Source organism: Corticium candelabrum, chromosome 15, assembly GCF_963422355.1.
Source record: "Corticium candelabrum chromosome 15, ooCorCand1.1, whole genome shotgun sequence".
NCBI classification, from domain to species: Eukaryota; Metazoa; Porifera; class Homoscleromorpha; order Homosclerophorida; family Plakinidae; genus Corticium; species Corticium candelabrum.
The window spans coordinates 2,539,342-2,550,136 of record NC_085099.1 but is presented as its reverse complement, the minus strand read 5'-3'; the positions used below and the strand labels follow the sequence as shown (position 1 = coordinate 2,550,136).

The following is a 10,795-nucleotide window of genomic DNA, read 5'->3' as shown; positions in this document are numbered from 1 at the left end:
TTCATCACAAGCCATAAGCTGTCGTTCAAACAATCAACTCGATGTCTACTTGGCAAATAGTAGAATTAAAACTAATAACAGAAAGCAATCATACTGCGCATGCTCTTTGAGCTTCGAGCGGGAAAGGCACTGCAAAACCTTCTACGCATGCTCTCTAGACTCCGGGCGGGGAATTTGACTGTAGTGCTATTGGTAGACAATGACAGAAATTGCTACAAGTCAGCGACCGTTTCAGTCAAGTTCTTTACACTGCAGAGAGCGCGACCGTCGGAATTCTTTCAATTTCTTCTACCGTCGACGGCATCAAACGAAGGCAAGAACTTCATTGCTCTGTAGAATGACGATTCTAACTAGATACCAGTAGCTGATTCTTTATAAATTTGAGTGTAAAGCAATGACAAGACGTATTGACTGCTAGCTAAGCGGCTCTCTTGTCTGATGGTTGGCTAAAGCTTGGAAATCGAGAGTATCTTTCTAGAATAGCAAGCCTAGCGCCGGCGTAGCCCAACGACCCACCATGCACCAGTTGTACGACTAACAACGCACGCTAGGGTTAGACTGTCATCGATATATCGCTGGTATTTCTTTAGCATCGCACTGTGCAACGACACCTCAGTTTCTCTGTTCACTCTCACTTATTGCTACGGTACGGTAACGCACGTGACGATAGGACGCCTCAGCGCATGCGTTCATTGTCACGAGTTTGGTCTTACTACTAGTCTCATGCGAGATTAAGTCTGCATAGTGCTCAATTCTAACTGGTTCTACTCAGCCAGACGCGCCGGGTGATATACAGTACCGCCTGGTTCATGTGATAATAAGCACTAAATGTATGCGATTGAATACCAAGTTGACAGGCTGGTTTCAATCCTGGGTGGAGAAAGCATTAGCTAGCTTTCAAACGATGCCACACAGATGCATTGTTTTACAATAGACGAATTACTAAAATCTGATGAGAAAGCTCTGAGCAAAGAACAATCGAACCATTTGATTTCATAGTCTTACTACTGTACTACAGTATAAAGGTGCTCACTACAATTGCCATGAGGTAGATGAGTGAGAGCTTAGCTCTCTTGTTGAAATCATCAAATATCGTGATAAGTCTCTTCAATGTCACTGTCACTTGGTTTCAAACATAATAGATAAGAAACCAACAATACAAGGAAAGTCAATCATTGTGAGTATTGGATCAATATTTGTAGGAAGCATGTCTGAAACCGACAACAAATCAGCCAGTGATGAACCATCGGCTTGTGCTCCACAAGAAAAGTCTGCAAATGGACTGGAAACATCTACTTCTCTTCCTGCTTCCACATTAGTCTTTCCAGCGAATCCGGCCATGAGTATGCAACCTTTTCGTGCTGTACTTGTGAACATCACTGGATCGGATGGCACCGTAAGGCAAGCCATTCAACTAAAAGAAGTAACAGCAGCAAATGGTTCGAGCACGAATGCACAATTTGCCACCAACAGTCAGACAAGCGAGTTTCAACCTTCAACTGTGGATGATAACGTACTGTCATCGCCCTCGTCATCTTCATCACAAGTTGAGGTTGATGCTTAGCAGCTCAGTAGACTATAATTTATGGACGCGATCATGTCATTGTATTTCAGGTCAGTGCTGAAAGCAACAGGAGCAAGGACGTTGTCAGTGAACCTTGCACTGAGGTTTTATCAGACTGTGATCCGCCGGCAGCAAAGTGCATCAAGCTGGAGCGACAAACACTACCGTCCTCTTACACGGCCAAAACAGAACGAGCAAAGCAGTACAATGTAAGCAACGTTAATCACAGACTTACAGATAGAAAGTCTATAGTAATGACACACACACACACACACACACACACACACACACACACACACACACACACACACACACCACACACACACCAGTTCAGTGTGGCTTCGGATTTCTCACTTACACTTGTTTGTTGTTCATATGCTGACAGCAAATTCAAACACTTTACATCTAGTCACGCACTCGGGCAATCACTGAACGAACTAATTTGTAATAGATGTGAAGATTCTTGTGTATCGAATCAATAGGCATTATTCTATCATGAACTAGACATGTGTTGATGTGTGTTTAGATGTTTATTCGTCAGTTGGTTGATGCCAAACTAGACAAGAAAATACCTATTTCGTTGCAGCCGAGGGATCAGATTCAAGAGATCATTGATATAGCTAGTAGTGAGTTCCCAGACTTCACTGACTGCACAAGAAAGAGAATCCGCACATACCTGAAGGCATGCCGAAACAGCAAACCGAAGAGTGAATCATCGCAGGTGAGTGAGTCTTACTGAAACGAACACTCACTTCAGTCTCACTCTTACAAGTATTGTATTGGAGGGATGCATCTCTCAATACACTAGACTATTGTATTGGAGGGATACATCTCACAGTAAACTAGACTATTGTATTGGAGGGATGCATCTCACAATACACTAGACTATTGCATTGGAGGGATGCAGCTCACCGTACACTAGAATATTGCATTGGAGGGATGCAGCTCACCGTAGACTGCAAAAAGACTATTGTATTGGAGGATGCATCTCACAATACATTAGATTATGGTATTGGAGGGATGCATCTCACAATTCACTAGACTATTGTATTGGAGGGATGCATCTTACAATACACTAGACTATTGTATTGGAGGGATGCATCTCAATACACTAGCCTATTGTATTGGAGGGATGCATCTCACAATTCACTAGGCTATTGTATTGGAGGGATGCATCTTACAATACATTAGACGATTGTATTCCATGGATGCATGCATGTGCCATGTTTTATTGACAATGATAGCTAATATTTTAATTAATCAAACTAACGGTGGCAAGAGGGAAGGATGCGCTGTCATCTGCTGCTGCCACTGCTGATATTCGCGTACTATCTCAATACTAACTGTTTGTGTATCAACACATAGTTGTTCAATACGTCAACTGCCTTGTGTGATCAACGAGTACCAGGAACAGCCTCTTCCAACTTACTGGCCTCACCGTCTGTTTCACTGTGTGTTGCTAATACTACTGGAGCATCTATCACGTTCACAGAAGACAACTACGCATCTATCAGACAACTAATTCAAGGATACAAACAGTCAGCAACGTTTCTCGCCAAAGCGGCGGCAGAGCTAGAACAACTGCTTCCACCGTCGTCTTTGAGTCCGCTGTTGTAACACTTGATAATATCTTGCCATATTACGTGACACAAACAGAGAATCTAAATTTGGTTTGAATTGTAAGGTAATAGAAATGAGATGTAAGGATGCGAATGGAGAGGTAGTCGAGTGTGTGAGAGTGTGTATCACGGCCTTGATTCCATCCAATTGCTTGTCAACCACCTTACAGCACCAACTATCTACTTGAGAAACTCTTGCTTGAAAAACTAATCAGATGGCTAAAAATCTTAAGCGATCAAACATTTTCGGCACCAAAAATTGTAAAAATGAAAAGGCAGCAGACATATGTCTATCTACTACATCACTTAGACGGCAGATCACTAAGTGTGATCATAGTTTACTCCAGTGGGTAGATTTGTACCTCTCGTTGACTGTTAAAATATATCGTATCCGTTCATGAGGTGATCATGTGTCCCCATCAGGAGAATTTGCAAAGTCAGCTGTATGTCCATTTGTGCTAGTAACTTGCTGCACTTGACTACTACTGAGTAGTGGGTATTCGCTACTTGCACTTTTGTTAATTTCTGCTTTAGTTGGTGACACTCGAGCTGTATGTGCATCTGCAATTTCAGCGAGCTCGTTTGCCTCTTTAGTGAGTGGAGTAGCTTTGTCGTTTTCAACTCCCTGAATTTGAAGTGGATCAGTCCCATCGATAGCAGTTGCAGAGTCTCGGTATGTAGGAATAGCCAGTTGTCCATCTGTGCAAGTGGCTTGCTGCACTTGATCTTCACTAAGTACTGGGTATGCACTCTCCATACTGGCATGCGCTTTTGCTTCAATTCCAGCCGTATATGCAGCTGTAATTGCAGCGAGCTCGTTAACTTCTATATTTGGTGGGACAGCCTTGTCTTCTTCAACTGCCTGGACTTGAACTGGATCGGTCACATCAGTGGTGGTTGCAGAATTCCTGCATGTATGATTGGCCTCTTCCGCCTCTGTGCGAGTAGCTTGCCGCACTTGATCTTTAGTAAGCATTGGGTATGGACCTTCTGTACTTGTGTTCGGTTTGGTTTCAACTGGAGCTGTATCTACAGCTGTAATTGCAGCAGCAAGGTCATTGACCTCTTTATTCGGTGGTGCAGCACCGTCATCTTTAACTTCATGGACTTGAACTGGATCAGTCGCACTAGTGGAAGCAGTAGATACTTGCTCAGTCAAATGAGCAAACACTTCGGGATATGGATCGCCAAAAATGGTCATATTTGTCATGCCATGAGACGTAGCTGTTAATGGTCCTTGTGCTCTAGTTTCTGTGAATGGAAGGCCGAGGCCGCCGTGGGAAGAAGAATTTGTGGAAGTTTTATGAGGTAGCAAATGATCTCTGTCGGATGTTGAATTTACAATACTAGGAAAGCGATCTTCATGATCTGTAGACATTTGCTTCACTGGTTGTTTATTAGCTGAGGAACTGACACCTGGGGAAGAGATTGACCAAAAAGAGATTCAATACAGTGTGTGTGTGTGTGTGTGTGTGTGTGTGTGTGTGTGTGTGTGTGTGTGTGTGTGTGTGTGTGTGTCTGTGTCTGTGTCTGTCTGTGTGTGTGTGTGTGTGTGTGTGTGTGTGTGTGTGTGTGTGTGTGTGTGTGTGTGTGTGTGTGTGTGTGCATCTGTGCATCTGTGTTTGTGTGTACGTGCATGCCCACCTTCATAATCACGGCTCGACTGCCTTGCAAGCGGCTTCTTCAATGCGTCAATCACATCACACCGTTGCATTTGCTGTAAGACATCAAACAGTCCGTCTGTAGTGGCAGCATCTCCTTTTTCCTTCATCCACTCTTCTAGAACCTCTAGACAAGGGTTATCTTTCCCAGCAATGGCACTGACTTGACTGTGACCATAATCTAACAGTAAGTCGGCCAAATACCTCCAGTTCTTACCATTTGGCTGATTGAGCATTGGGCAGATGACATCCACATGACGAGGTCGCAGTTGACTACATAATTGTGGAATCTAGAAAGCGATTCAATATTCAATTAACACATAAGAATCCAGTCTTCATAGTTGCATACATCTGGTAGGTTCAAGCGCAAGTCAGTCGAGGAACGATGACGTTGAGATTCTCTTGCATTGGAAGTTTTACCGATGCGATACGAACTATCCATGGAGAGGCTTCTAATCTACAAAAACATCAAATGAAGTACATGTACTGTACAATATCATAATCATCCACTGTTTCAGTTGTGAGATGAAACGAAACTCTGACACAACGTAACGATCACAGAATTCAACATAAACATAAATCAGCCTATTGCATCATTAACAAGCTTGTAAACATAACTGCATGTGTTGAACAGTAAAAACCCGAATGTGCCCAATTGTAAAAGATCTTGCATCCAGCAGTCTTAATAACATTCTTCAAGCATTGGTTTTATGTTAATCCTCAGTCTCCTATACTTTTACTCCATCAACGAGTAATTTGCTATTTCTCTCCTCACATCCGGCCACTGAATGTGCTGTCAGACAGTCACCCCTCTCACCAGCCCAGTCTCTACAGTACAACTTCAAGCATGAAGCCACATAATATCAATGACTTGTTCCCTAGTCTCATAGGTGAATCTGTATATTTTAATTGTAAGCAACAGTGACAGTATGTTGAGATTCCACCCATTTGGCTCTAGCAAAACTATTTATAATTACTACTTCTACAGTCAGCAATTGTCCAACAACTACGCTCACACACACACACACACACACACACACACACACACACACACACACACACACACACACCATTATAATATCACATATGTCAATACCATTGGAGCAGCATATGTTGTTGTGACTTCGCGTAAGCCTCTAATCTCATCAACTGAAACATAGTCATATGCGTCAGTATCCCTCAGCACCATTCGCAAAAAAACGTTTTTTCCGTTCGTCTTCGAGCATAGCTCTTGATACCATTCACGACTGAGAAGCCTCCCATAATCCTCCTCCTTCACTGTTGTGTGATAAAGTTTTCCATTGCACTGATATTTCAAAGAAACAGTTGCAGGAGTCGTCACTCCAGCTTGTAGATAGAAATCACCGTCAGATAATATCTGAAGAGGCTCCGAAAGCAAAACAACCAACTTCCGGTTGTACTGCAAGGGAACTCCCCTCAACTACCACATGATCACATGATTCGAACTTCACAAACTCCCAAACACGTTACAGTATTACCTTTAGTTTCTTCAACAGGTGTACTGTAGGTAGGAAATACGTATCCATAAAATGGTCCTTGTAGCGTAGGAATATCTCGTAAAGTCTGTCGATTTGATAGGCGGGCACACTGAACTCGTACACTTCGGTGAGATAACTACGTGTTGTCACCTTCAGTTCAGCGAACGTCACCTGCAGGAAGTGAAGATTAGTAACGGCACACGGCACACGTATGTCATCTACACATTTGTGATGACGTATCGACACACTTCTTCCACAACATGCAAGACAGGGTTATTGTCAAGGTCTGTAAGTGTTAACTACCAGCAAACACTCAAACTGCATACCATGTCGACGGGAAAGCTTTCCATGAGAGTAATGAGAAGACAGCCGTTACATAGTGTGCTATCGCTCGGACTCCCAACGTTCAGTATGCGCAAACAATACAAACCGGTTTCTTTCAGTAGTTTTAACAGCATAGCCTACTACACTGTTAGCGACAACAAGTACTAGCAACTGAAACTCAGCTGTCATCAAAACGGAATGTACGAAAAAAGACGTTAGAGATTGCCATCCTTCTAGAAATACCGCTGCTTTCTTCTCTCCTCCCATCACGTGCAAAAAGCAGGATATACGGGGTACACTAAGAATGTAATTTTAATATTTAATATTAATTAATATATTTAATTAATATTTAATTACACTTAATTATTATTATGTAATTACTATATTGATCATTAAGTTAGTTACTATTTTTACACTCAAAATTACAATACACACTCCATGCCCCCAAAGCATACCCAATCATCCCACAACAATCTATATTCAATTAATTTTAATATTAACTATTACTATAGAATATTAACTATTGCTAATATAATTTAAGTTTGTTTAATTTAACATGTAGAGTTCTAGCTTATTGTTTTGTCATTTTCAGTTGCTCAAGGTTTTATTCATACAAGGTGTTTCATGTCTCTCCTCTGGCAGACAATGCAGACAGCAGAAAATTTTAAAAAACTTGAAGGACTCAAAAAACTTGATGAAAAGTCATGCTAACATACACCTCACTACATCACGTTTGAGCTGATTAATGCGTTGAGTGATGTGTCAATAAGCTCTCCCACCAACAGAGGACTGCACTGTCACAAAACTGTTGTCCACACTGTAGCTCTTACATGCCACTTAGACTAACTTTCACAGCAAACAAATTTCTACACATTCAATGCACTTAGAATCAGCCGGCTGGACACCAAACATGAAGACAAAGTCAAAACCGTAGACTAACATGAAAAACAGAGCAAAGTGTGTTGAACACATTTTTACATCCAGAAATAACACTGCTGTACAAATGTACAATTTACATGTGCACATCTAGCCTACACAATACATACCGACTTCAACCTCATTCGTCACCAGCTCTACGCAGTATCTGAATTTGATTCATATTTCAATTCAGCATCCTGTCGAACAAACAATTACAATTTACAGTCGGTCCAGTCTCATCTTCCAACGTACACTCGATCTATTTCTGGCCAATTTTTTCATTTCCTCTTTCAACTTGTCAAGCAATTTTTGATTTAGTTGAGTTGTCTCTGTTTTCGCAAGATGTTTAACTTCTTCGTCGTGTCGACTGATCTGATTCTGCATGTGTAAGTATGATAGGCCACTTTCAAATGTACGTAGACTCTGCAATTATGTCTAAACCAACATACCATTTCGTTGTCTTTACTATATAGTTTGAGAAGATCCTCCCAGCTGGATAACAGAGGATGAAATAGCTAGTGAAAAAGATAAAAATTAGTTACATAATCAAATATTGCAAGATTATAAGCAGAGAACAAACTTGATGCAAAGTTTGTACAGACTGACAGACAGACAGACAGACAGACAGACAGACAGACAGACAGACAGACAGACAGACAGACACACACACACACACACACACACACACACACACACACACACACACACACACACACACACACACACACACACACACACCCTTAATATATCTTGTGCAGCAACATTCTTTGCCATTTGCTTGTTTGATGACATTCCCTATAAAACCAGTCAAATATACACCAAGTCATTATCCACTCACAATTATTCATCGGCAGAACCTCGACCCTGTGCTGACCGCACACCATTTCATATTTTACGCCACCCTTACACTCGGTCACATTAAACTCAATTTTCATGTCCATAATAAGTTTGTGTCTACGCAAAGAGAGCGCAATCAATGAACAAATACGACTATGATCACATACCTTATTACCGACGAACGAACTCGCACAGCAACATGTAAGAAGTATCCACACCAGCAGCACTGCTCATTTCAACAACGCGGACATCATCGACTTTCAACCCCTTGCACTCCTGTATATCACAAAAATAGAATGACTTGCTATTAAAACCAAGAGATGCAATATTCTTAATGTCAAAAATTTAAATAATAAGATTGCAATATGTTCACACACACAAATTTACACACACACACACACACACACACACACACACACACACACACACACACACACACACACATGTACACACACACACACACACACACACACACACACACACACACACACACACACACACACACACACACACACAACGTAACAACCCCAATTAAACAACTTGTAATGATTATAAATAAACAAATAATGTAAATAATATTTATTATGCCCCATGCACTACAATAACTTAGTGCAGCTGTAGAAAGTCACATTGACCTTTATCTTATCCACCTGATTGTAGTTTGACTTGAACTCAGGCATGAGGACTGAAAGAGCTTCCTCCGCTGCACAATTTCAACAAAAGTAAGAACAACAGCTTGCACACAAACTTGACATCGACAAGTATCAACCTGCCCTCTTCTTTGCTTCCGTCTTTCTTCTTCCTGCTCCTTGTCCATATCTCTTCCTCTCTTCACTGGCACCAACAAAGACCTCCGCTACGAATGATCCTTCACCTGCATCACACAACACAAACAAGCTGAAGACGGTACGAGAAAAACTAAGTCTAACTGCGAAACCAAAAACAACTTAACTGGTGTCATGATGTTGAGACAACAAAAGCAACAAGCAAATAATTGGTTTCCTTGCTTGGTCATCACAAACTGTCCTCAATCAATGAGAAGCCTCGACAGTCTGAGTATACCATAGACTGAGATCGTAAATTAGCACTTCACAGTTTGTAATCCTAACAAACTAGACAGACATTCCCCACACTTACCAACACTCTCACTACGCAATCAAAACATAACAACTACTAAAATGGAAATCCAATCAAAGTGTTCTGTGTGGGCAAATGTAATGAGTTCGGTGGACGAAGTGCATCTAACTATGTACAAATGCTAATGACGGTCTGCACATGTACTGTACCTTCCTTGAAAGTCCATTCGCAAGCAGACTTCAAAACTCTCTCACAGTAGTCGTGCAAAATCGCTTGGGGTGGTCGTCCTGCAGTCTTAACTATTGCTATAGGGACACACAAAGTAGTGGCAGCTTACATTAGCAACAAGGGGATCTTAGATTACGAAGCTTAGTGATCTTTTCTGTCACAGTTGATTCTCGACTTTCATGTGTTAGTGATACGTCTGCTGCATCTCGCTTACTCACCGCTGGCTTTATACATTCCTCCAAACGTCTCCTGTTCATACATCGATGAAACACCAAATTTCCAACCAACTGAAATCAATCTGACTTGCGAGAAATTTCTCTAACATCAAATTGCCACAATTTTCTTAAATACTCTCTAAGCTCCTCGTTTTCTAACCCAAACAATTATCAACACAACATATACATCAATGACTTGATTATGTATATACCTAGTGTTGTACTTTTTCCTGTTGAACAACTTTCATCAGTTTGCTGATCACTTCGTTTCAGCATTTGCTTCCGTTCCAGACAGGGTATGGCAGACAGTGGAATCAGACAGCTCTAGAGTATGCACAAAGTTGTAAGCATCCCTTCCTTCCAACTAAACTCAGTACTTCATGTGGACAATAGTCGAGTAATAATGTGTGCATTATGAGCATTAACATGTAAGCAAACAGTAGAGTATCACTATACACTATAAAGCCGTTGTGTATATGTTGACCCCACATGAAATCTCACAACGACGTGACCCAGTGCAACTTCAAATTTTTTTGACATATATGATCCCCATGCTCATACCATGAAAGATGGTCAATTTCCTGCTGATTGAAACAACCTGTTTCATGCCTGGGTTTTGCTCTAACGGCGGATCTACTAGCAGACAGCAGTGAGTACATGATACATCTGTTGTTATTACAATGACAATCAATATACCATAACTGAACTAATGACTCAGCGTATGTGATAAATCAACTGAAGTGGAGGATGTAGAATATGAACAATCAGATGGTTGGACTCAATGTGTGCTTTGTTGTGGGGTGTAGCCAGGTTGAGTGCAAACACTTCTGAGCAAGAATTTTGGGTGCTTCAA

At 41.3% G+C, this 10,795-nt stretch overlaps 3 protein-coding genes across 4 annotated transcripts in view; 1 reads left to right on the top strand and 2 right to left on the bottom strand.

Annotated features, from left to right (window-relative positions):
- Positions 1-167: 167 nt before the first annotated feature.
- Positions 168-3,203, top strand: LOC134191390 (nucleolar protein 4-like). Its single transcript, XM_062660002.1, has 5 exons — positions 168-313; positions 1,203-1,552; positions 1,615-1,773; positions 2,091-2,285; positions 2,930-3,203. Exons 2-5 carry the CDS (start codon positions 1,208-1,210, stop codon positions 3,179-3,181), a joined length of 951 nt encoding a protein of 316 aa, XP_062515986.1. The 5' UTR covers positions 168-313; positions 1,203-1,207; the 3' UTR covers positions 3,182-3,203.
- A 104-nt stretch (positions 3,204-3,307) lies between these two features.
- LOC134191388 (uncharacterized) lies at positions 3,308-6,760 on the bottom strand. The gene is made up of 6 exons (XM_062660001.1): positions 6,670-6,760; positions 6,344-6,514; positions 5,941-6,285; positions 5,194-5,301; positions 4,828-5,134; positions 3,308-4,599 (listed from the first exon to the last, which is right to left on the bottom strand). Exons 1-6 carry the CDS (start codon positions 6,691-6,693, stop codon positions 3,590-3,592), a joined length of 1,965 nt encoding a protein of 654 aa, XP_062515985.1. The 5' UTR covers positions 6,694-6,760; the 3' UTR covers positions 3,308-3,589.
- Positions 6,761-7,603: 843 nt separating this feature from the next.
- The window catches only part of LOC134191220 (microprocessor complex subunit DGCR8-like), a 4,990-nt gene continuing 1,798 nt past the window's right edge, over positions 7,604-10,795 (bottom strand). Inside the window, exons 3-14 of one of the 2 annotated variants that reach the window (XM_062659816.1) lie at positions 10,155-10,266; positions 10,031-10,097; positions 9,864-9,976; positions 9,709-9,804; positions 9,192-9,296; positions 9,058-9,125; positions 8,598-8,698; positions 8,443-8,539; positions 8,324-8,380; positions 8,035-8,100; positions 7,838-7,963; positions 7,604-7,782 (exon numbers count right to left, since the gene is read on the bottom strand). In XM_062659816.1, the coding sequence (XP_062515800.1) occupies positions 7,741-7,782; positions 7,838-7,963; positions 8,035-8,100; positions 8,324-8,380; positions 8,443-8,539; positions 8,598-8,698; positions 9,058-9,125; positions 9,192-9,296; positions 9,709-9,804; positions 9,864-9,976; positions 10,031-10,097; positions 10,155-10,266 (1,050 nt within the window). In that variant the 3' untranslated portion in view covers positions 7,604-7,740. The remainder of the gene's footprint in view (positions 7,783-7,837; positions 7,964-8,034; positions 8,101-8,323; positions 8,381-8,442; positions 8,540-8,597; positions 8,699-9,057; positions 9,126-9,191; positions 9,297-9,708; positions 9,805-9,863; positions 9,977-10,030; positions 10,098-10,154; positions 10,267-10,795) is intronic. The other variant, XM_062659817.1, reaches the window with a different exon arrangement.